This window comes from Mchenga conophoros, linkage group LG8 (genome assembly GCF_057382185.1).
Source record: "Mchenga conophoros isolate Kocher_MC1m ecotype Shallow Benthic linkage group LG8, M_conophoros_male_GT1.1, whole genome shotgun sequence".
Classification (NCBI taxonomy): Eukaryota; Metazoa; Chordata; class Actinopteri; order Cichliformes; family Cichlidae; genus Mchenga; species Mchenga conophoros.
Genome location: NC_140533.1, coordinates 6,153,423 through 6,177,769, shown reverse-complemented (window position 1 = coordinate 6,177,769; position 24,347 = coordinate 6,153,423). Strand labels below are relative to the sequence as shown.

Below are 24,347 nucleotides of genomic sequence, written 5' to 3'. Positions count from 1 at the left end.
AAGCACGCATGGAAAAATGCATTCATGCACAGATTTATTTATACGAACATCACTCTTGCCAGTCTAATTCAGAGAACTGCAGGGCGATGTTAAGAAGCACATAAAACCTAAAACTTGTCCTCAATTTCCAACAATTCACTGTTCGAATATAAAACTATCTTTGGTCATCTTGTTTTTTGTTTGCTGCAGTTATTAAACCTACATTTGGTAATGATTAGGCACTAGGTGTTTCTCTTTTTTTGTGCTGTGCTTTGTTCTGCAGGAGATAATTGGAGTGTAATTAGCTGAACGTGCTACCTGGGCTCATTAAAGCTCTCTTCCTCTTCTCGCTCCGTGTCTCCCAGACTCAGACTAGCTCAACAACAGCATGTGTTTTTGGTTTTATCCTGCATTCCTCATACTCTGCCACTCCTCAGTGCATGCTTTACACTGCTGACTGATACACACATATTCCTTTAGTTTATGTTTCGTGTAAATAAATGGTCTTTTTCTAAATTACCACCTCGTCTTGTCTTCGCCTTCTAGTTGGGCTGTGACATCAGGAACAGCATGTATTGAATGTTTCAAAAGAAAGGCAAACTAAAAACTTCCCTGTACTACTGCATATTTCCTCAGCTTTGTTTAGTCTGGGTTTTTTAGTATATAACTACTTGTATTAGTTTTTAGCATGCATAAGACCACACCAGTCATCAGTAGTGCTTCAGAGATTAATGCAATGCAGCTACTTGGGGACAAAAATAGGAAACCAATTGGTAAAAAGCTTTGAAGCCACTTCTATTTCAAATTCATTCAGTTAATTCTGACTGATCTAGTATTGTGGAACCAAGGTATGCATGTGTATGTTGTCAGTTTTAGTCTAAAACCAGCTTTTTCAGTTTAATAGTTTCTGTTTTTTTTATTTTTTTTTATCTCTTGGATTGCATTAACTCCAACTCCTTCCCCTTTTTCTGCTCAAACTTTTGTTATGACTTGCCTAAAGTTTTTTTTGCAGTGTGTGTTAGTCGATCGATCATAACACACTAAACATTTTTTAAAGAGACTCGTGTAGAAGGCACAATAGGGCTGTGCTGCAGTTTTTAGTTGTGTGGTTTTGTGCCACACAATAGATTTTTGTGCATGTCTGGTAAAGGAAGAGAAGGCTTGTGGGTGAGAAGAAGTGTGAGATGAGTGAACATGTGAAAATGTTGTGCGACTGAATGGAAAAATAAATCATTTGGTGTGAGCAGCAGAGTTGTGATAGTCTTAATCACTTTATAAATCATGCAAAACCGGCCATGATGCCTTTTTTTGTTGTTCACCAACTGCTCAAAAAGCTTGTCCATTAACTCCATAGTCGGGCTGATAATACATATGTATGTATGGGGGTAAATAACACACTGCTTTCAGCACACAAAACATCTATTTGAATTGCAAAACTGGTTATTTTCCCTCTGTTTTCATCCAACACAAAGCTGCTCAGAATTCAGAGCAGAGGTCTGTTTTAAATCAAAACTGTTGTGTGTAGCCAGAGTTTGGCAGCTCTTCATAAATGTGTGCAATAAAGAGATTCAACTGTGGAGGATGATGACTCCTCTGTGAAGCCTTATGTTACACATTGTCATAGTGCAACAGTCACCAAAGGGGCTAGAGGTCAAATCTAACCCTCGTGTACCCAGAAAATGTCCCATTTTAGTCACCTCAACAACAGCTCGTATAGATAGCCCAAGTATTCGTGTATGCATGAGAACTGCTTGCCCAGCTGAGTTACTTAGTCACATTCCTCAGAGGACCCTCCAGCTCACAGCAGGCTGTCACAGTGTCAGAAAGCGTGAAAATGGCTCCTCTGACTGGGAGACCAGACCCAGTCTGGCGTCCATCTGTAGCTCCAGTGTCACGTCAGGGCTGTAGATGTCACTGTTATACAAATACACACGTGGGTGAGTTATGTCAGTGGATTTGAAGCGCTTGAGTGAATTGACGTCAATGAAAGCGCATGCTATACATCATCATTAAAAATGACCAACATGTAAATCCCAATCCTGTTTCATTAGTGTTACAGCTTTAATCAGTGAAAATGGACAAGCTCAAAGGTGCAGAGGAGTCCATATAGGTCTCTCTTACAAATGAAGGAATCTCTGTATGTCAGACCATGCATTCTTCATTTGTCTTTACAACCATTACACCTGGCCGGCAGGAGAGTCACTGTGGATACAAGAGAGTGAAGTCTCTTGGTGTGTTTGGGGCAATGTTGGTCTAGTTTTGGGGCTCCTCTTCCTGTTTCTCAGTCTCTAATGGCTAAGAAATAAATAATGTGCCATCCATTTTACTGGACATGATCATCAGGCTCTTATCACACCAAATGCAAAGTTGTCCCTCCCTTGAATGGTCCTCAGTAGGTCTTAGTTGGGTAGATTCAACCTCTAATAAACAACAGTGCATGACATGCTATTCCATTATTTATTTAACCAAAGCTGTGTGTGAAAAGGTGAGCACACCTCATGATTCAATAGCTTGAAAATCCATCTTTAGCAGTAATATAAAGGAATCGTTTTCTATATGACTTTTTCAGTCTCTGTCCTGATATACAAAACATTACAAAGTAAACGGTCTTGTGTTGCTGTTTCCCCCCCACAGGACTGTAAGAAAGATCCAGGATGTTGTTATGACAAGCATGAAACACCAGCTCGCCCTCTAGTGGTGCAGATAGCATGCAACATATATAGTGCAACACAGTGAGATGACTTTTAATGATATTGCCTGTGAGATGAGATGAGACACAAAATTCCTCACTTAAGTCAAAATTTCACAGTTTTACATTCTAGATGATACCCAGGCCTAACAAATAAAGAATTGAGTCCATTAGAATATCAAGACATAAGCAACAGACTTTTTTCTGTAAGTGTACACATTTATTTTTTACAATTTATTTTTATTCCATTTCATTTTACGGCCACAGCAATGCAGAAAAACCAAGACGTACTGCTGAAATAGCACTTTTTTTCATATATTAAGACATCTCAGGGATTAAATGTGTAGTTAAACTTCTTTACACAGAAATTGGGCTGTATGTGGCCCACAATGTAAAATTCCCTTCTCTAAAACGAACAAGTAGACCCAAATCACGTCAACAAATGCCTAGGTGTAGGGTAAACATTTTTCCTTTAATTTGTCACCCCGCAGTAGTTGCGCTTGCAGTTAATGAGCTTAAATTATGGACGGCATGTCTTGACCTGTCTTTTGACATCAATGTAGAGGGCGCACTTGAACAAAAGCTGGACGAGTGGAGATAATCGGGTGTTACGAGCGGTACGTGAAGGCGTCGTGAGCATGCTGGCGCTAACAGCGGCAAAGGAAGTGCCGTTATTCTCTGCCACGTCTGTAGGCTCCTGAAGCGGCGCAGCCTGCAGAGGCGGCAGGTCAGAGCACCGGGATGAGCCGGTGCGTGGTGGTGGTGGTGGTGGGGGGGATGAGAGGGGGGCAGTGGGAGTGACCGAGGAAACGCGGAGGAGAGGAAGGAAAGAGGAAACACGTCGAGGCACAACACAGCGCTGAAAAGAGCTCCGGCTTCTAGGAGCCACCGCTGTCTTCTGGAGGATCCTTTCCTGCAGGACGTCTATTGTCCGGACAGAGCCGCGGGGAAACCCATGCTAAGCTCAGGGAGAATGGAGGAATTCATAACCGAAGAGGAAGAGCCATGGTACGACCAGCAGGACCTGGAGCAGGGTAAGACAAGTCACCATCCTATCCTGCCTGCCCGCAGCATCCCTTGTTTCTGTCAGCTTCTGGCACCGGCCGCTCAGCCGGCCTCTTCGAACAAAGACTCTGTTGTCGTGAGATACGACAGAGAAGTCATTTGGAGCCGTTTGCTTGCTCTGCTTCAGCGCGATCAATAAAAACAGCGAAGGAGTTCCCAAGGAGCGCGCTTCTTTGACAACAATGCTTTGAAAGCATGCCAAGCAGGGCCTTTGCATGGCTGGAAGTAGTCAGCATCAATGTGATGCACCCGTGTCAGGGTCCACCATGAAAGTCCTAATCGAACTAAAGCGCATATTTTTAGGCACCGATGTTGCAATTCTGGGTCGATGTGTTTAAAATATTTTTCCACCTGTTTTGTATTGATTTATTAAATGCTTTGTGTGAGGGATCCCCATTCTAAAATATAGCTGAGCCATTCAATTTTTTAACCTCTGCATCACAATTATTTTTATTATATTTTGACATCAGGAATGTCCTCTATGTTGCGGTTATCAGTAGAGTTTGAGAGGAAATATCGATACAGTATAGTTAAAAACAAGGAAAACCAAATATCAATATTTTATTACAGAAATTCAAATACTTTGGGACATGCACCACCACCCTGAGGTAACCCAACACTAGAAACACTTAGCTTGAGAAAATTAGCTCCTAATTTGGAGCAAGTTAATAGATGGCGACTAAATGGCTGCAGAGAGCAGGACCCGTTTGATTGCAAGGTATTTGAAACCTTTCTGCAAACAGTTGCAGTCTGACTCGGACTGACTGCAATCGTTCTCAGTGAGGTTGTCAAAGGCTGATTTCTGTCTAATTAAAAATGCAGACAGATTGCCAACATGTTGCCATCAGTCTGCATGAGTCTTAGTCAATGAGTACAACTCAGCAGGCTGCCAGCTGGTTGTATTCTGTTATATTCCTCAAGAACAGGAAGGTTACTGAGCAGAAACGTAATAGTTAGATTGCTGTTCATGTAGATGGAAACAGCTATGTGATTTTTCAATGATTTACCACTGTTAATGGCTGTATTATCAGCTAGCATGCAATTGCTAACCATTAAACTACAAACTGATGCCAGACTGATAGCAGACTAACTGCATGTTATGGTGACATTTATGGCAGGTTTTTGTGACAGTGTTGAGATGGTTATCTGATGTGAGATAGCTTTATCTTACTGGATAAAAAAATGTATTGACAAAGTTTAATTTTAAAGACAAAAAAATCGAAATATTTTCATATGGCGAATAAGGGGCTATGATAATATCATATCGTGGGATGTCTAGTGATGGCCAGCTCTAGTTACCAGTGACTAGTGATGATAAAATAAGATAAAAAAAAAAAAGAGATAAAAAAACATTTTTCTGTAAAATAAATAAATGAAAAAAAAAAAAAAAGAATTGCAGTTTGCCAACATTATTCTGATTGAACTAGCTTTTGTGAAGGAAAAATCTCAATAACCTTCCAGTTCAAAGCTTGCTAATTAACTCGTGTCTTTCCATTAACACCATAACCTCCGCCCAGTAACAACACAAGGGACTCGACTGTCAGTGTTGCTATATTTAAAGAACACCTAATGTCCTCATTTCCAGCTCTAAATTTTTATTTTATTCCTTGGTGAAGTCCCTGAAATTATTGTTGCTGTTTAGTTTGGCCAACTCTCTCCTGATTGGCTGCCCATTGTAAACATAAAGTCTGAACTGCTGGTGGGTGGAGCTGTGTGCCTCGGATGACCATATTAGGAATATCCTCTGTTACTGACATCATATAGTGCCAAGAGGAGAAAACACTGGTGCATTTAGCATCCAATCTGAAGCTTGTACATACACTGACTTTATTATTTGAAATATTTGCCATGTTTAATATGAGGATTTCCTATTATAACACTGTATATATGACAAAAAATTAGTAAAGCCCGACGAGCTGAAGATACAATAAACATTTACTAAGCCTTTCAAATCGATTTCAGTGTTCATACAAATTGCAGCTGATGTTGTAGCAGATGGATCCTGTATCAGCTGGTCTACATCTGAATGACGGCAGCTTTTTATATTCCATTTCCAGGGAGCTTTTAAATGTCGGTGACTCAGGAAATTACATTTTGAATGAAGTCACACAGTCTATTTATTGATGAATGGAACATCTGCAGATATTCATGAGCCAGTTTGAAACCAGTCTGAACCTGATCATTCAGGGACTTGTATAATTATGTTTTTAGGACTTATCCACAGCTGTGAGTCTTCACATTCTCTGTACCACTTAGCTCATTTCCTGTCGTGTATAATCTCTCAATCACCTGCTCCCTGCTCATCTAATTATAATGCTAAGCTACATTTCCCCTGCCTAAGGCTAAATGGTGCTGATGCTGTGATTTTACCTGACTAGAAACACCAATGGACGCACAAACAAACACACTTACCATCATGATGTCATCGATTGATAAGCTAACTTGTTTCCTGTGCACCAAGTGTCACACATTAAGGAAACCGAGGGTTAAAACGGGTCTTTAATTGGCTTTATTTTGGGAGATGGTGAGGAAGAAGAGAGTGAAATTAGAAGAAAGACGAGGCAAATCAGAGCGACAGTGTGAGAGCGGAAAGTCAAAATGGCTGGAGCCAGAGAAACGAGCTGTGTCTCAGAGAGATCTGAGTTTGATGGAGCAGAGAGGATGTCAGTCCTCTCTGAACAGTGCTGGGCTACAAAGTGCTGACTGCCCCAGTTCATCTTCAGTCGTGTGGCATTTCTAGGTGCATCGAGTCCTTTGGATAGGCACACCACTCTCATCGTATTACCTTGTTGTCATGCAGGAATCACTGTAAGTTGATGTTCTTTGGGATGATTTTCCCCACAGAAGTGTTGGCTAAAATGTGGATAAATGAGGATTTCTTTCTGCACCAGAGACCTGCCCAGAGTGTACCCCGCTCCTTACCTGGTAGCTGGGTGGGAGAGTGGGTGGATGAAATTAGGATATTTTTCTTTTTAGTAGTTTTTAATAAGAATTGCTAAAAGAGTTTAAAACTGTGTAATAGTAGTCTTTGCCTGTTTTTGCCATTACCGTCTTTGACCAAGGATCACTGTCAGTTCATATGATAACCTTCTCAGCCACAATGTAGGCCTGCCTTCAAGCCAACCCTGCTTTATCACATTTGTTTACTTTTTTAGCTGAGCTGCAAAAAAGCTTCCTCATCCTTTTAGGGTTTCTCACATGAGCTCACACGCAGATTGCTCAAGAGCTATACTGACCATGATACAGTCATATCATGGAAAAAAATGTATATTTTCAGACTGTTTGGCAGTCGTTCCTGGAGGTTGCTGGCTTGTGTGTGCATGTTTAGACGTCTTTTTCAGGACAGAACATTGCTGTGCTACTATACTTGTGAGGACCAACAGTCCCAAAATGCCTGTTCCCATGATTTTGAAGTCATTTTTGAGCCTAAAAATGTTGTTTTAGTGTCAGGTTTCTTATTAGGTTATGGTTAGGTTTAGGCTGAGGGTTAGGGATTCATTTTTGATGGTTAGGGTAAGTGGCTAAGGAAAGCATTATCTCAGCTAGATGTCCTCACTAAGATATGAAAATGAGTGTGTATGTGTCTATATTGGCGGTGAAGCTAAGAGAAGTGGCTGAACCTGTTTTCATCTTATAATCCGATGTTTATGAGAGGTGCATATTTTAAAATATGATAGTTGCATCATGGGGCTGTATTTGAGCGAGTGGTGTTGGGGATGAAAATCAATGGCATTGTGAAAAAGTACAGTCAGCTTTTGAACCACTATAAAATGGCATCATTTCTCAGCATGACAAAAACTCTAGTAAAAGCATACTTGGATGGAAAAAACACACCTGAGTCTTGCCTGGACCTCAGCATTACTGAAGCGTTGTGGGATTATCTTGACAGAGATTTAATTTCCCCAACTCTTTATCCAACTGGAGAAATAAACATGATTCATATTTAAGTGACTTTCATAATGAGCAGTATATACTGGTTGAATAGATTAAATAGAGAAAAGAACAAAAAGTGCTATATGAGTGAAAAGAACAAAAAAAATGAAGGGTAACATTAAGTGAAAACAAACTGAAAGTCTGAGTGTGTGTTTGGATGTGGCAGGTGTTAAACTAGGCCTGTAACTGTACAAACTACTCATGATGTCACGTCTCAGCTTTCGACTCTTAAAGGAGGAGAAAGCAGGAAGGATGCAGACGTGTAATTGGGATGCTTCTTTGTTGCTTCTTTGTTTGGGTTTATTGTGTGTTAGCCTGAGCCTCTCCTGGCCGATGACCAAGAAACTAATAAGTGGCTCTACCAGCTGAGACTGGGGGGCTGTTTGCTTGCATACATCTGATGAGAGAGCTCTCTAAGCACTCCTGTTACATCATAACTGTTTACATCACTCAGGAGTAGAGAGCAATATCCCAGGATGTTTTTATAAATTGCTACTTTGCCATGTAGTATGCATCATTGCAGTCAGTATTACAGCCCGGATAAGCACTATGGTGTAGTTCTTCTGTCTGGTGAATGTTTCTAGTGCATTTTCTGTTACAAATTTAGTCTGAAACACTAGAAAAGAGGAACCAGAAGTCTTATTTTCCGCATTCCAGTGAGTCTCGTGGGTGATACACACCTAACCAAAAATCAGCCTGTGGAAGACATCACTACGTGCTGTACTGAATGCATGGATTCGACTGCAGATGCATTCACACACTCTTAAAAATAAACTTTTATTTTTCTCTGAAGTACTGACACTCTGGCAGCTGGCTGCATGGGTTGTCTGGATAGCTTCTTCATGCATGATGTAATTGTGTCGGTGTTCCGGTCTCAGTGATGTCACCTGTGGGTCAATGTCAGGTCTGTCTGGCGCAAACAGTTGTCTATGACAGCTATTAACTTGCAAAGTTGTTGTCTTGTGCAGTGAGTTTCATCGATTGGCCCTCTTCCCCACTTCTACTCTTCCTTTGTTTTCCTCCTCATCTTTTTCTCTCCTCCCCCTCTTCCTCTGTTGTTGTGTTGATACTGAGGCTTTAGGCTGTGTAGCGCTAACTCTCCCTCCATCAGCCAAATCCCCTTCGACATCTTGTAGACACAAAGACTTTTGGGTTGTCTGGTTTTATTTGGGCTGTATTTCACATCATCAAAACAACTTCTGAAAAATGCAGGTTCGTTTTCTTTATATTTATAAGAGAAGCGCTAATTAGGGTAACATTGTGCTAATTTTTATAGCAGTTTCATGGTGATGGAGAGAGACAGAATATAAACCACAAATCAGGAAATAACACTTTGCATGAAAAGTATAAATTGATTTGCATGTCATTGAAATAAGTTTGGTTCCCTATAAACCAGCAGAAATCTGGCTCCCACAGACTGGCTTTGTGCCCACGTGGCACACAGATTACAGTCAGTCACCTTCAGCCCAACCAAAACCAAAATCAAACTCTTTGGCATCAACTCAACACACAGTGTTTGCACGGAGGTGGAAACATTATGCTTTGCGGCTGTTTTCCTGTTAAGGGTACAGGACAACTTCGCTACATTGACGACGGTAGAGGCCATGTATTATAGATACTGGTTGAGAAACTGCTTCCCTCAACTAGAACAATGCAGAACGGTCTTGGGTGGATCTTTATACCCCCACAGCAACACAGGAGTAGCTAAAGAGCCTAGCCAGTTTCCAGACTTTCATTCTATCAAAAATAAAATCTTTAGGTTTCTTTACCAGTTAGTAAGTCGTGTTTTGCTTTCATTTCAATGACATGCAAATCAATTTATGACTTTTATGTCATGTGTTTTGTTTTTTTCTGGATTTGTGGTTCATATTCTCTCTCCCTTAAAATGAAACCACAAACTACTAAACTTTAAATACAATTTAGACTGGTTGTCGACAGTATCCAGATGGAAAGATGTAATAATGTAATGTAGAATTACTGAAAATAAAAAAGCTCAAACTCAAATCAATACATTTAGAAAGTGTGTAAGAAGTAGATGATCATAAAGTATTTTGCACCAGTCATACAAATATGATGAGTATATATCAGATCTAATGGGGGAACAGCTCTGTGTACTCCTGCTTATGTGCTTGCAACTATAGGAAAATGTTGCAGTGATGCAGGTTATCAGTTGCCTGGATGTATTATGGCCTGGCATTGATCCATTTGCTAACTATTCATTACTTAAGCCAGAGGCTGGACTGCATGACAGATGACTTTGTTGGCTGTTTAGTCCTTCACTTTCTGAGAGGCTGCAAGCCACATTTTGCTGACTCAGAGCCAGTAATGTAGGCCATCAGTACTGCTGAGTCAGCGCACGGTTTAAGTGGATGCTGCTCATCTTAATTTGGAGTATTTTAGCAGCCGGGACGTATAAATAAAACACTAAAATGTGCTAAAATCAGAGTAAATGGTCTCTCTAAGAAAAAGACAGCATCCCAGCGAGTGAAATCTCTATTCTCCTCTTAATCTCAGATGTGTCACTCCAAATAATCTGGGTTCCAATCTGTGACCTTCGTATTCAGTCAGTGGAGAGTAGGAGGCTTGGAGGGAGACGTGCTGCAGGGAGGAGCGCTGCCTCGCTGTCTTCCCTCTATAATTGAATTGGTCCAGGGCAGACTAAGGCGATGTGATGGATCATTGTAGTTATAACCTTGCTTAAAATAGAGCTGTGTGCGGCGTTAAATGTGGCAGAAGTCATCTAAATTGTGCAGCTGCATTATGTCTTCTTCTGTGAGATACCCCCCACCCCACTGTCACTGTTCATTTCACACCTCTCCCTTCCTGTTCTCTGCTTTCACTCATTCAATCTGCCTCCTTCTCTTTAAAAATGTTTCATCTGCTTCTTTTTCTAGATCTCCACTTGGCAGCAGAGCTGGGAAAGACTCTGTTGGAGAGGAACAAAGAGCTTGAGGACTCTCTGCAGCAAATGTACATCACCAATGAGGAGCAAGTGCAAGAGATCGAGGTGTGGACCACAGAGCAATGCAAACATTACATTAATTAATATCACAGGACTGCCAGCTCAAGGGCACTTAGTAACAGCAGTGAACAGAATTGTTACAGGAAGTGCAATTGCAAGTGAATTCTTCTGCAATACAAAAAATGTGTTATGGAGTCCCACAGGGCTCTGTACTCAGCAATAGTATTAGGTGACAATGCAGATGACACCCAGCTTTTTTCCTTATGCCACATGAGTCTGCTTAAAGACATTAACGTGCAGATAGCCTGTTGGTTTCTACTCGTGTCCGAAGGGGACACGGTGTCTTGCCAGATACCTTACTCTGGATGGCATTATCTCGGCGTCCAGTACTACTGGGTTGAACTATTTTTGTCCTTTAATTGTACATAAAAAGTATTTTTTTTTTTAAGACAGTCGTTTTTCATATAAACAGTTATCTACATTAGGAACTTCCTGTCTCAGAGTGATGCTAAAAAACAACTTTGTGCATTTGGTACACATTGGCTAGACTATTGTAATTTCTCATTATCAGAATGTCCTAATGGATCCATTAAAAGGCTTCATTTCCAAACACAAGAGAGATCATGTTTCTCCTTCTGCATTTTCCACAGCCTTCCGCTGTTACATTCCTCTGTGTCGAACCACCAGACAGTATGTTTGGCAGGAGGCCTTCTCTCTGTTTTGAAGGTTAATCTTAAACAGGGCTTATTTTCTTCATTTCTGTGCACATATTCCTGTTCCTAGACTCTAGTAAAGTAGCTCTGCATGGCTAATAACAGAATCTAATCTAATTAAATTACCTTATACTGGACCTTGATGCAAATCCTTGGTTCGGAGTTTGTAACAAACTTTCGTTTTGGTTTTCTTCGAGCCAGCTTGTTATTTATTTGCTGCTCCTTGTACAGAGAGTATTTGAACAGCAGGTGGGTGGAGCCTTTGTGCTCACACTTCTCAGTGACAAAGAGCCAAAAGTATTTAAAACCCAGCCTTAAATGGAGCATTTTAGAACAGAATGACGTTTGAGCTTATGGTGAACAGGGCACCCATAATTTCTGTGTGCATGTACAATGAAAATAACGGGCTATTCTATTATTCTATTATTCTATTATTCTATCAATGGAGCTGGATGAGGTGACCTGTGAACTGTCCCTTTGTTACACTGCTGTAGACTATTTTCTTCTGTGTAACACAATGCTTTAGCACAATTCTTGAATTAAATTAAATTGGGTGGAAACACCCAACGTGCTTATTTATGCGCTTATCTTTAGTAAGGAATTTTCTGCTAACTGGTGAAGTCCATCTGCTGAATGATATCATGCAGTATGGTGTGAAGCTGTACAGCAGGTGTTTAGTGGCTCAGGAGTTAGGTTGCAGTGATAAATCCTACATATGTGCTGTAAAAGTAAATGAAAGCCAAATTTAAGTGACCGTTAAAAGCTTCTAGCTTCAGAGATCTAAGAGATTGTTGGAACTTTACCTGAAGTTGTGCATTTTTATTTGCGCTAAATATGTGTATGCGTTTGTTTCCAGTACTTGTCAAAGCAGCTGGAGGTTCTTCGGGACATGAACGAGCAGCATGCCAAAGTGTACGAGCAGCTGGACGGGACCGCCAGAGAGCTGGAACGCACCAACCACACGCTGGTGATGGACAGCAAGTCCTCGCAGCAAAAGATCGAGAGGTGAACGGGACTGGGAGCTTTCCTTTTTCCATGTTTTTGGCCTTCTTTCATTCATTTATAAATCTTTGCCCTCTCTTATGCACCAGGTTAACGGGGACTATTGAGACTTTGCAGAACCAGGTGGAGTCTCTGTCAGGGCAGGTGGAGCAACTTCGCTCCATGGAGCAACTGCGGGTCAGGAGGGAGAAGAGAGAGCGACGCAAGACCATCCACTCATTCCCTTGCCTGAGGGAGCTTTGCACAGCACCCAGGTACCTGTTTTGTCTTCCATAGAATGAGAAAGAAGAGGAAAGTAGTTATAGAAAGTCACGCTTAAACACTGCATGCCAGCATCAAACTGCTAAATATTTGTCTCATCTGTTATTTTGTCAGGTATGAGGATGAGTTTGTAGTGGGCAGGGCTGAAAGTTTTACTATGGAAGCCAAGCGTCAGCCATTTGAAGAAGAGAACCAGCACCTGAGGGAAGCGGTGTCGGCTCTGAGAGCTGCTGTCCGGGCCGAGAGGAGTCGCAGGGAAGGGGTGGAGAGGGAGTGCAACCTCCTGATATCGGAGTTCTCCCGGCTGCAGACACGGGTGCAGGTGGGGTGCAAAAATAATGCACTAAGCATGTTTGGCTGTTAAGATACAGGAAAACATACAAGCAGAAAAGATATCGGCAAGTTGTTTTTTGTTTTTGTTTTTTTTCCACCAAAGTGAAACTAACTGCTAGCAGGGACAGTGCTAATTTGTCAGAGTCCATTTGATTTCATTGGTTATGACATTTAATTATGTCTTCAATGCTGATCACCCCTAATGAAAACTACTGACTAATGGAGTGTCGTTTTGAATCATGGCCTTAATCATAATCATATTGTTCTATTCAAATGTGGTCAAAAGTGTGACCATGTGAACAGCGAGGCTTGGTGAGCTAGCTGTATATGTTGTTGAGGTACGTCACAGATGCTGATACCACATAATTGGTGCTCATAAATAAGATGCCACTCAGCTTTTTTTTTTTTTTTTTTTTTTTTAAATAACCAAGTGGTGAGCATGTTTATTTTTCCTGCAAGAAAGGTTTTTTGTTTTTTTTTTTAAAGTAGAAGTCCATGTGTACATGCTCGCTTGAGCGGCCTCAAGTGGCCATTAGCAAAACTGCAGGTTTCTGCACTTCAGCACACTGGCTTCTTTTTTTCCAGCCACTTCAGCCTAAAGTTTCTGCATCTGTCAGACTAAATAGTCATTGATTATGGAAAGGGGTAAAATGTTCTTTAAATCTGATCTGTGTGCAGTTTAATAAACTACCTTGTAACTTGATCAACTGATCCAAAAATGATGATTTGTTGATTATAAATTAAAGACAATTAAGTGGAGGAGAATTTTCCTATGATGTGCTATTTATGTCTTTATATCGAGTGTGGGTAATGAATTTTATTTGAAATAAAACTAACTGGTTGTGCTCACAGGATGCTGAGAGATGCCAGGCGAGAGTGCGGGAGCTGGAGGTGGAGCTGCAGGAGCTGCAGCAGCTGCGCCGAGCTCGAACTTTCCTCCTGAGCAGTGAGGATGATGGTGTGGCTCTTACCCAGACTGTCCTCAGTATCACCCCGGAGACCGACACCTTTTTGGAAGTGGAGGTCGGGGAGACGGGAGGAGGCGTCAGGGAGGAGACAGCAGGTGGAGGAGGTGTTGGAGGTGAGGCGTTACCTGATTCCAGTCCTGTGAGGAAAAGCTGCAGCGACACGGCGCTCAATGCCATCGTGGCCCGGGATGCGTCCGGCAGAAGGAGAGGCAGCTACGCTCTGCACGCCAATAGCGTGAGGAAAAGAGGGATGTCCATCCTAAGAGAGGTGGATGAGCAGTACCACGCCCTGCTGGAGAAGTACGAGGAGCTGTTGGGGAAGTGTCGACGACACGAAGAGAGCCTGTGTCACGCCGGCGTCCAGACTTCCCGGCCCGTCTCCAGGGACCCGTCTATGAAAGACTGTGCCATGGGCCCCATCGTGGCACCTCCCCCTACTCCCACCCAATCGCCGTCCACCCCTGAAGCCATCGAGAGCATCAGCAAACAGGTGGAGGCGGTGGATAAGCGGCTGGGGCAGAACACTCCAGAGTACAAAGCCCTTTTTAAGGAGATCTTCTCTCGTATCCAGAAGACTAAGATGGACATCAAAGCTACCAAAGCTGCGAAAACTAGCAAACCTGGTAAATCTGGTAAATCTAGTAAACACTAAATTTACACCGACTGGCTCTAGAGACGGTGGCATCGTTGCTTGTTCAGTGTTAGGTTGCGAAGGTGCCCGGTGCGAACATTCTTATAGAGGGTGCTACTTTTAAAACCACTAAATTGAATTATGGTTCAGGTTGACTGAGGTCACGTCAGACTCTTGTGATCGAGAGCTGAAACCTTCTGATTTGCATGCGATCAATCTGTAAAAGTTGGAGAACTTAAGCATAAAAACATAAACAATTTAATTTCAGCCTGGTCCAAAGTCTGTTCTGGCTTCACTGCCTTACTAACTATACTTAAAACACTATTATACAGCTTGTGGGCCTGACCAGTACACCAAAAGCTAAAGTTTCACAAAAACTAATAAAACTGCATATCTGAGAGAAACACGAGTACAAATCAATGTCTGTCATGTGTTGCTTTTAACATAGAGAACTAAACTAGCATTTCTGTGATTATAATAAGACAAAGATTGATTCCTCACCTCACAAGCCGAGGATGTCAAGGGTGACCTGGAGGTGCTACTTTCACTAATATCACTAGTCGCGTTAACTCTAGTGAAGCATTTTTGTCTGGACGAGATTCCTCCTTCCTGTGTGTGACCTTACTTTGGCTTAGTGAAAGTTTACGGGGCTTCGCCTTCAATAGTTTGAGATTTTGGGAAAGTGATGAAAAGATCCATACCAGTGCTGTGTTTGTATGTTATTAAGCCACCGCTCATTTAACATAAACACTAACCCGACTCTTGTCATAACAAGTTGTGGGTTTTGGGGAGCAAAAGTGTTGTGAATGAATATAATACAGAGATTACTGACTGATACTGGATTATTGTTGCTAATACTAGGTAGTAAAATGATTATCTTTATACCTGGTTATATTCTTTATCTTTCAGTCTTCTACATTACTGAGTGCACTCAAAACCTATAGCTGGCCAGTTGCCTTGCTAGCAGGTCAAAAGCGGAGATGAGCACTAGTGAAATGACAGTTACGTTGAAAGTGTTTGAAACGTTGGGGTCACTTTTTGTTTTTTTTTTAATTAATTATCAAGCAATACATTTCACACTGGCTTTTGTCCAGCTGACACTAACATAGCTGGTAGCTGCCAAAATCCATTTATATAAGATAAGATTAAGTAACCATTTGGACAACATTGCATATATCCACAGTTTGTATGGCATAGATCAGCATATATATAACTAGTACTTGTTTAAGATTTTATTTGAACGTAACACGGTGCAGGTACTGCAGACAGGGTTTCTAGTATGTGATAAAACATTAAAACAAAAAGGGCCAGAAGGGTCCAAAATTGAGGCTGCAAAAGCAAGTCAGTCCCCCTAAACTCTGATGGAAAAATGCCCACCTCTGGAGGAAATGCACGTTTACAATTTGGTACTAAAACCCATTTTGGTCTGCTCTTCGGCCACAGTGGATCATCTGCCTCGATCTCTCACCCTGTCCCTAGCACCCTCTTCTGTCACACTAACCATCTGCATGTCCTCCGTCACTGCGTCCATGAATATTCTCTGTGCTCTTCCTCCTTTCCAACCTGGCAGCTCCATCTTCAGCATCCTTTGTCCACTATTACGCCTTTCTGTCTGTACAAACCTTATCAGCCTTACCTCACTTAAAACCTGAGCTTTTCCTCTAATTCACTCCCTTCTGATCCTGTCCCCTCCTGGTCACCCAAATAAAAGCTCAGTATCTTCAACTCTGCTACCTCCAGCTCCACTGCCTGTCTTTTTGTTATCAGCTTTCACTGTTACTGTTATCTTCCTGTCACAAATCTACTCACTCCACCTTCCCTGCACTCTCTTCTTCTCCTCTCTTGTGCACTCTGTTGCTTTGGATGATTTAAACTCCTCTACGTTCAAAACTCCTTGCATCTTCACCGATTCACCTGTCTCCCTTTCATAAAAAATAGCATGACTTGCTGTTGATTAATTCTACTAACCGCTTGTGCACCTCCTTTGTTGATTGAAGTGCTAGTATTATTAATACTATATATCTAACAAGACAGCAACAGCCAAAATGCTAAAGTCGAGGTTCATAAGGAATATCTGTTCCCAACCAGCTGTTTGCAACAGTGCTTAAAAAGTACGTGCAGGAAAATGAAAGACCTGGCAACCCTGGCTGCAGGCAGTACTGAGAGCTTCTTCAGAGCCCATCGCTACCATTTCCAAATTACCCCAGTAATATTTTTCTACCCATGTTCTGTTTAAAGTTTGCATATTGGCACAAATCTGACAACAAAAATGCTAATACCGACTGATCTGTGATAGGCCCAGTAAATACTACAAAGCTTCTGACTTAGAGATGAGTTGCAAAAGGAGAATCTCTGCAGATAGCTGTTTTCACTGTTTCCTGGGCATTATGAGCTTTCATACAGAATACAGTAAATATAAAGCATGAGGATTTCTGGTTGCTGGGGTGACAACTGAATGAAGACGGCATGAAGGTTTGTGAGGAAGTAGATTTTATATAGTTAGTCATTCACACTTAATAGCTGATGTGTAACCGGTATAAGGCTTCAAACCAGGGCTTTTTCTAACACCTAGCAGTCTTACCAAACTATAAAGCTAACCTGCAACATATTGCACCTTTTTCACAATATACAATAACTATGCCTTTTTTCTTGGTAACCTCCTATATGTAAACCTTTGTTATAATGAATGTTATTACGGTTATATATTTTATACACAGCTCTTCAGCGTCGTGGAGGACAAATGGACACAGCTAACACCGGAGGGATCGTAAACTAGTGTTTGAGGCTCATGTGTGTTTTTAGGAAGAGAAAAAACCCCACTGTGGATAATGGATTTTGTGTGCAACCCAGAAAACAGTTAGTGAACAAACTGTGGTGCGTTTGAGGTCGGCGCTCGTGTCATTTCGAATGATCCAAGCGCAATGAGAGAACACGTGTTAGCAATGCCAAACCAGAGCCTGTTATTATTCTACCAGGTTCATGGGGTTTCTGTACTGTAATGACTTACCTATTGCACTTAAAATGTCTGACGCCTCATCTTTTCATATTTAGGATGGGTAACATTCAAACTGTACCTGTATTTTGATTTTTTTTTGTGTGAATTTTTAATTTTTTCTTTTTTCTTTCTTTTTTTAATTTTTAGTGCCGATATGTGAATGTTGATAACATGCTGTCAGAATAAATTTATTTAATTTGCTTTACTTTTATTATCCAGTTGAAACTTGTGCATTATTACTTCATAAGACATTTGCATTAATGTTTAGTCTAATCTGGTATTAGTTCCTATTATTACTGAACTAAGACTTACTTTACCCTGTTAATAAAGCATTTATATAATGCATTCAGTCTCTTTGTATTTGTTGTATAATTAAACTGAGTAAGTAACACTTCCTGACTCTAGAAATAGTTTATGCATGTGCGGATCAGACCCTAAGGTCTCCTCTCACACAAACCTCTCTCCTTGACCCGGTGAGATAATGTCATGTCAGTCACACAAATTAGTTGATCTCCATTCCTTTTTTGGTGGCTGCAAGCTGTTGGTTATGACGGAAATAATAAGACTATGGAAGTGGCCACAAGATAGGAAGAGTTTGGTCATCCAGGAAGCGTTCAGAAGCATAGAAATAAAGTATCGATCCTGTCGCGCTTGTATTGATCCACACCATTGATATTTGGATTTATAGGCCCAACTCTATTGTCTACTGATCGTTCCACCAAGTGAGGTGTTTCAGTCATACAAAACTGGAAGGAGACCCTGGGGAAGCTGGAGAAATTCTATCACAATACTGAGTTGGGAACACTCCAGCACACCATAGGATGAGTTGGAGGTGATGGCTGGTAAGAGGAAGGCTAGGTTATCCCCTGTCCAGAGAATTGACTGCATAAACCAGATATGGGCAGGGATGTTAAACTCATTTTGCATTGTGGGCCATATACAAGTCAGATATATAAAGTGTAGGTATTTGTTTAAAAATATAGGGAGCTAAAGTAAAAGGTTGTCAGAAAAATAACTACTTAAGTAAAGTACAGGTATCTGAAAAGTTAACGAAGAAAGTAAACAGTAACAAAGTATTTGTACTTTGTTGCTTCCCACCTCTGTGCCACTTTTTAAAGTGACTTTAGCTGATGTATTATTGGAGTAGTAAAAAACCACAAGACTTCAGCACATTTTGTGAGTACAGGGAAAGTTTTCTCATCAACAGCTACTGATAAAACGCTGCTGTTCTATAAGGTATAACATAATTTGTGTTGTAATAGAGGTTGAAATAGTGGTAGAAAATAAAGTACCGACGTCGTATAGTTATATATTTAGGTATTTGGATATACTTGGGTTCCTCGTCTATCAATCTGACCGCGTGGCCTAATGGATAAGGCGTCTGACTTCGGATCAGAAGATTGAGGGTTCGAGTCCCTTCGTGGTCGACTTTTGCTTACGTCGCAGCCGCCAAATTCGCTTTCGATTCAGTTGCTCTTAGGCAGCTAACCTTCCACCAAACGACAGCAGTTTTTTGGAATGTTTGTGTCCTTGAGTCAATGTTAAAATTAAAAGCCAAACGAAATGAAGATGTTGTGTATGTGAAACGGAACTCCTACTGAAGCTAATAATGATTGATGGTATCCGTCCAAGCGAACGCTAACGTTATGGTTAACTTACTAGCGAAAACGATTATTCCTTAAGATTAAGACACTAATGTTACAAAAGCTAGCAATCTTACCAGTCAGTTCTGGCAACAACAAACACGTACAACAGTGAGTTAAATACAGAAATAATCACTCCCCTCACCATCGGCAGCAGAGTGGCGCAGCGGAAGCGTGCTGGGCCCATAACCCAGAGGTCGATGGATCGAAACCATCCTCTGCTAAGCCTTCTTTTTTTTTTTTTCATGAAAGAATAACCCTTGGCTCTTCTCTCGTCAACAAAGTGCTATTTATTATTACTATAAGCGTAATTTTATAAGTGTCGTTAAACCTAGTGTGTTAAAGTAGCATTCTTAGTTAAAAGTAGTCTTCACTTAAAACATTGTTGGTGTTTATTATGAAACGCTTTCAGTGTTTATTTTACAAACAACAACAAAAACAACAACAAAAACCCAATATGTACATCAACCACTTAATAAATAGTATAAGTATAAAATCACAGGATTGATTATTATAGCCACTAAATCGCAGGAGGGAGAAGTATAACAGTCATCCACTTAGTCAAAATCCACACGTCTGTTCTGCTTGGTAGCTGAATGAATCTTCTTCTTTCTGAGGCGCTCCTTGTTCCTCTTTTCCAACCTGCACAACACATTTAAGGTCAAATTTAGCCATTTTTAAAGTAGATCAACAACCAAATAACGCCACTCTAAGCAGTACCTTGCTGCCCTGAGAGCGATGTCTTCAGCTGTTGGCTCATGGGGCTTCTCACTGGCTTCTGCTATGATAGCAGAGATCTTCTGTATGCAGTCAGAAAGGTTTCTCTGCTGACTCCTACTCAGCTCTGAGGTCACCAGCAGTTCCCCCGCCTTAGTGATTCGGGTTTTGTTCTGCACAGCAACATCAAAGTGAGGGGTGAAAATTAAAAAGTTTAAAAAAAATAATCTGCAAAGAGAATAACTGTATTTTCTGTTAACTGTGATGCAAGAGTAGAAATGAATGAAATTGACATCAACAAGTCAGACATATTTCTTAACTCACAGTATGTGAAAACAAACCTTTTCAAGGATTTTTTTCCGAACATCTTCTGGGATCCATTCTGCTGTTTGCACATGGAATCGGACTTCTGCTTTTGTGCTGACTGTGGATTAAAAATGGTAGACCATCTTATTAACATGCACTATGTTATGCACTAATTATGCACCAGAAAGTATTTATTTTCATTTAAAATTAAACTGTGGTAACCTTTGTTGACATGCTGACCCCCAGGACCGCTGCTTCTGCTGTAAGATACCGTCAAACGTTCTAATACATAACACAAGACCATATGGATTAATACACCGTATAAATGACATGACATTTATATGTGATTCCTCTTGAAAATATGTTTGTTTGTCCTTACCTACTGGAATGTGAACTTGGGTTTCCTGAAAAAAGTCAAAATAAAACCTGTTTCTCGATGGCAACAACTTAAACTACTCAAACTAAACACACCCTACGTTCAATACGTCCAATAAGTTTTATTCGGAAACAGTTGGTAAACTAGTCCTTTTTTAAGGGACTTTTCAGAGGCATTCTTCCTACAACAGAAAGACAGAAACTGTTCGCGTTTATTTTACTGACCTGTGTGCCGGCTGCCTCTCGGGTCCCGTAACTAACACTCGACTGAAAAGTGTTGTTAGTGTGCCTCAGTACAACATTCCGTAATGTTACATGCTGCCTAATCACGTTTATTCCTACACAACGACAAAACACATAGGAACGTCGCGCAATGGAGGCCGCCATGTTGGAGTGACGTCTTCACGACGGTCGAAAGAACGTCGTGTAGCTGTTGCTGCGTCTCGTGACGGTAGCACATGTATGTGTGCTGGTGTATTCCACACCAAACGTCGGGGTTTGTTAGTAGTATTAAAGCTGTGTGTGTGCTAGTGAGATACATGTTAATTTACATTTGGGTTTGGTCCACATGTTTGCAAGCAGAAACATTAAGAAAAAGTTAGGTTCCACCGAGATTTGAACTCGGATCGCTGGATTCAGAGTCCAGAGTGCTAACCATTACACCATGGAACCAACACGTGCGAGTGTCAATTTTTTATGTATTCAACCACGAGAAAGAAATGTCACGCTACTACCATTGGCACATAAATTATTAATACAATGTTAACTCACATGATGCAGAGGCCTGAGTTTGTTTAATGGCTCCACTAGCTGGCATTTTACCATGTCACCTGTTGCTACGAACAAATCCTGTTTTTCCCGCTTTAGTCTGAACTAGGTTCTGACATTAGGGTTCCGAGGTATCTGGAAGGCGACCCTGACCTTTTAAATGACGCAAAAAACGGATCTCACTTTCTCACTGACCTTCGTTGTGGAAAGTACTCGGAGGAGACGGCTAGCTGGAAAAAGTGCAGATTGTGCAAAACTGACAGAAGGAGAAATTTACCTTTTGGACAAAGTGCTGAATTGCTCAGATTAAACAGCGGCTCTAAAATGAACAAGGTAGAAGATACACACTTTGATTTATCGCACACATTTGAATCAAAACATAGGGCCACTCATATTTGTCTTTCGATAAAATCCTTTATAAGTGATTATGAGATAAGGAGGGAACTTTTTGGGATATTTAGTATGTTTCCTCTGCTACCTGTAAACTTAAACTTAAATTAATTGTATCTCTAGGTTATTTGTTTAAACTGAATATGAACAACCCATGGTAATGTCAGGGTTGCTAGCTAGCAAACAACTACAGGCATCTTGTTTGTATTAATGGCATTACCATCAAACGGTGACTACATTTAAATTTAAAATGATACCTAAAAATGAAGAAGAACATATGAAGGATTTTGTTTCTCTTCATTTTAACTAATTATTCAAATGTGGTCTTTACACGATCTTTTTGCGTATTTCTGTTATGATCTGTTGTTAAATCTGGTAATATTGCAACTTCTGTTAACATCTGTTGTCTGTATCAATGTAAGACTCATCAAATCATCAATCTGTTTGAGTAAAATGTACTTTTAACTCATTTCAAACAATAGAAACAGTAGAATATTTGCAAAAAAACAAACAAATGCCCCTATAGCAACGAAAGCTTTATTTAAAAGTTTTGGTTCATTATATATATATATGTATATATATATATTGTCTATGTGATCTTATTGCATGATTCTGTTAACATGATTTTAGTGTAGTAATATATTTTTATATCTGTTATCTATATTTAGACAAAAAGTGTTCTTGACTTTTTGATGTATGTTCTTGATGTATCATTAATCCATCTCAAAAACATTTGCCCCCATCAAAGAGGCCATAGTAACACTCACTTCTTACATGAAAAAAATGAAAATACAAAATGTAGTCTTTATTTATTTCTGCTATATAATCTTAGCACACGGTGTCACTGGGGTTTATATGTGGTGTTTCAATGCAGCCTGCTCCCAGATTTGGTTCGTGAGCGGCCGCATGAAGCAGCGGCTGATTTTAAAGTGATGATTTAAAAGTGTAAAACTGAGAGCTTTTCGAGATCTCTTGCTTGCTGAAATGTGGTTGTCTTTCTTTTCTAGATTCCCTCTGATGGAGCTGGAGGACTGGGGCCTGCTCAGTTGGACTGTGAAACAATCGCCACCCCATGCCTGCGAGATGTGTCACATGTGTAAGAAACAAGTCTAAACTCATCAGTACACCCAGAAATTGAAATTATGAGCATATACTTATTTGGTTTTCTTAATCATTTTTAATTGTTTATTCTAGGCTGCAGATGTATTTACCTGGATGTGTCGAGCCAGAATTGGAAGACATCATTTGCCCTCCGTTACAGAGCTCAAACGTCTCAGATCGTCCAAATACACTTCCACAACCTTTTAATTGTGGCACGGCTTCTTCAGAGGAGCTGATAGAGGAGGAGAGGTTTTTCCTCAAGTTGTTTATCGAGCAGTTGGTGGCTCACATTGAGATAAAGACCCACACACCAAAAAGCAATGTGGACTTGAGTAAATTAGAGGCACGTGTAAGAGAGAGAACCCCTCTTGACTTACGGTTTACTGACCCTAAAGCCTTTGACAAAATGCTCATCCCCATCTACAAAGACCTTTGCACACAGTTTGGCTCCAAATACCTTCTGCTTGCTGCCCTGGACTCTGGGGATGTTGCCTTTGAAGCAGCTGTTGCAGAAGGACTGAAAACACGGCTAACAGCGTGTGCACGGAAACCTGACAACCTGTTGAAGAGGCTTTTCTCCAAGAGGTCATCCAAGGTTGATCTGTTCAGAGATGTGAAATCACGTCACACTGATGAAAACAGCCAGGACGATGGAAAACCGATTCCATCTTTGATGAAAAGAAAGGGTGATGGTGTCCGGAAGAGGCTGTCCTCCATGGCTTCTGCTGTAAAAAAGAGATTTGGTGACAACTTTGTCACCAGCGAATGCCAAAAACGGGATTTCTTTAATGGCAAGCCTCAATTTATGATTGCCCCCCTTCTCTAATATTTATCCTGAGAGATCTGAAGATGAGCTATTAAATTTGTCTTTTTTTAAAGTAATGTTTATCTTGAAGGATTTAAGGAGGATTTGTTATATTTGGACTATTGTAATAAAACATTGAACATGGATCAGAGTAAGCTGTCAAGTTTTTTTGGATCCTCGATGGTTTCATCATATCCTGAAACTAAATGTACATCCAAAGACGTGCGTGCAAATAATATTGTAAACAAACAACAACTGCAGTGAGAGTCATATATGTATGTAAGTATGGTATCTCTTGAGTGACATAAAAATATAGCAACAAAACCATATACTGTGTAATAAAGATGGAAACCGCATTATGCGTTTGAAGCCTCAACTTGTGTATTTTGATTATCACCAGCTCTTTTTTCCCCCACATTTATTTATTTATCTATTTTAGCTCATTTTAATTGGTGGCTCTGATTTAGGAATGAAGGACACTGCATGCTCATATGTAAGAGTCACAAAACCACAATGCTCTAAAACATGCCCAGTCTTTTTCATAATCAGTTTAACTCTTCATGAGGAACCAAATAAGAACTGTAACTAATGACTAAGACCATAAACTTCACAGGAGAGTGTTTATTGATTGATTTATTGACCCTGTTATTGTAGGGTCTACCTTACAATATAAAGCACCTTGAGACGACTGTTGTTGTGATTTGGCGCTAT

The 24,347-nt window shown here is 40.6% G+C and overlaps 3 protein-coding genes and 2 non-coding genes across 6 annotated transcripts; 3 read left to right on the top strand and 2 right to left on the bottom strand.

Annotated features, from left to right (window-relative positions):
- The first annotated feature begins 3,269 nt into the window (after nucleotides 1-3,269).
- LOC146567996 (cerebellar degeneration-related protein 2-like) lies at nucleotides 3,270-17,876 on the top strand. The gene is made up of 6 exons (XM_085283747.1): nucleotides 3,270-3,702; nucleotides 10,561-10,673; nucleotides 12,198-12,346; nucleotides 12,433-12,597; nucleotides 12,719-12,926; nucleotides 13,790-17,876. The coding sequence occupies exons 1-6, from the start codon at nucleotides 3,624-3,626 to the stop codon at nucleotides 14,555-14,557; spliced, it is 1,482 nt and encodes a 493-aa protein (XP_085139873.1). The 5' UTR covers nucleotides 3,270-3,623; the 3' UTR covers nucleotides 14,558-17,876.
- A 1,009-nt stretch (nucleotides 17,877-18,885) lies between these two features.
- On the top strand, nucleotides 18,886-18,958 carry trnar-ucg (transfer RNA arginine (anticodon UCG)). Its single transcript has one exon. It is a non-coding gene; the product is annotated as a tRNA-Arg (tRNA).
- A 598-nt stretch (nucleotides 18,959-19,556) lies between these two features.
- Nucleotides 19,557-21,471, bottom strand: mrpl58 (mitochondrial ribosomal protein L58). 2 transcript variants are annotated; one of them, XM_085283750.1, is made up of 6 exons: nucleotides 21,344-21,471; nucleotides 20,577-20,601; nucleotides 20,420-20,479; nucleotides 20,233-20,315; nucleotides 19,895-20,064; nucleotides 19,557-19,816 (listed from the first exon to the last, which is right to left on the bottom strand). In XM_085283750.1, exons 1-6 carry the CDS (start codon nucleotides 21,395-21,397, stop codon nucleotides 19,732-19,734), a joined length of 477 nt encoding a protein of 158 aa, XP_085139876.1. In that variant the 5' UTR covers nucleotides 21,398-21,471; the 3' UTR covers nucleotides 19,557-19,731. The 2 variants fall into 2 exon arrangements, with proteins under 2 accessions (XP_085139876.1, XP_085139875.1); XM_085283749.1 differs by lacking the exon at nucleotides 21,344-21,471 and adding an exon at nucleotides 20,798-21,111.
- On the bottom strand, nucleotides 21,173-21,244 carry trnaq-cug (transfer RNA glutamine (anticodon CUG)). The gene has a single exon. It is a non-coding gene; the product is annotated as a tRNA-Gln (tRNA).
- On the top strand, nucleotides 21,352-23,782 carry LOC146567992 (uncharacterized). The gene is made up of 3 exons (XM_085283748.1): nucleotides 21,352-21,673; nucleotides 22,738-22,826; nucleotides 22,925-23,782. The coding sequence occupies exons 1-3, from the start codon at nucleotides 21,665-21,667 to the stop codon at nucleotides 23,655-23,657; spliced, it is 831 nt and encodes a 276-aa protein (XP_085139874.1). The 5' UTR covers nucleotides 21,352-21,664; the 3' UTR covers nucleotides 23,658-23,782.
- Nucleotides 23,783-24,347: the final 565 nt, after the last annotated feature.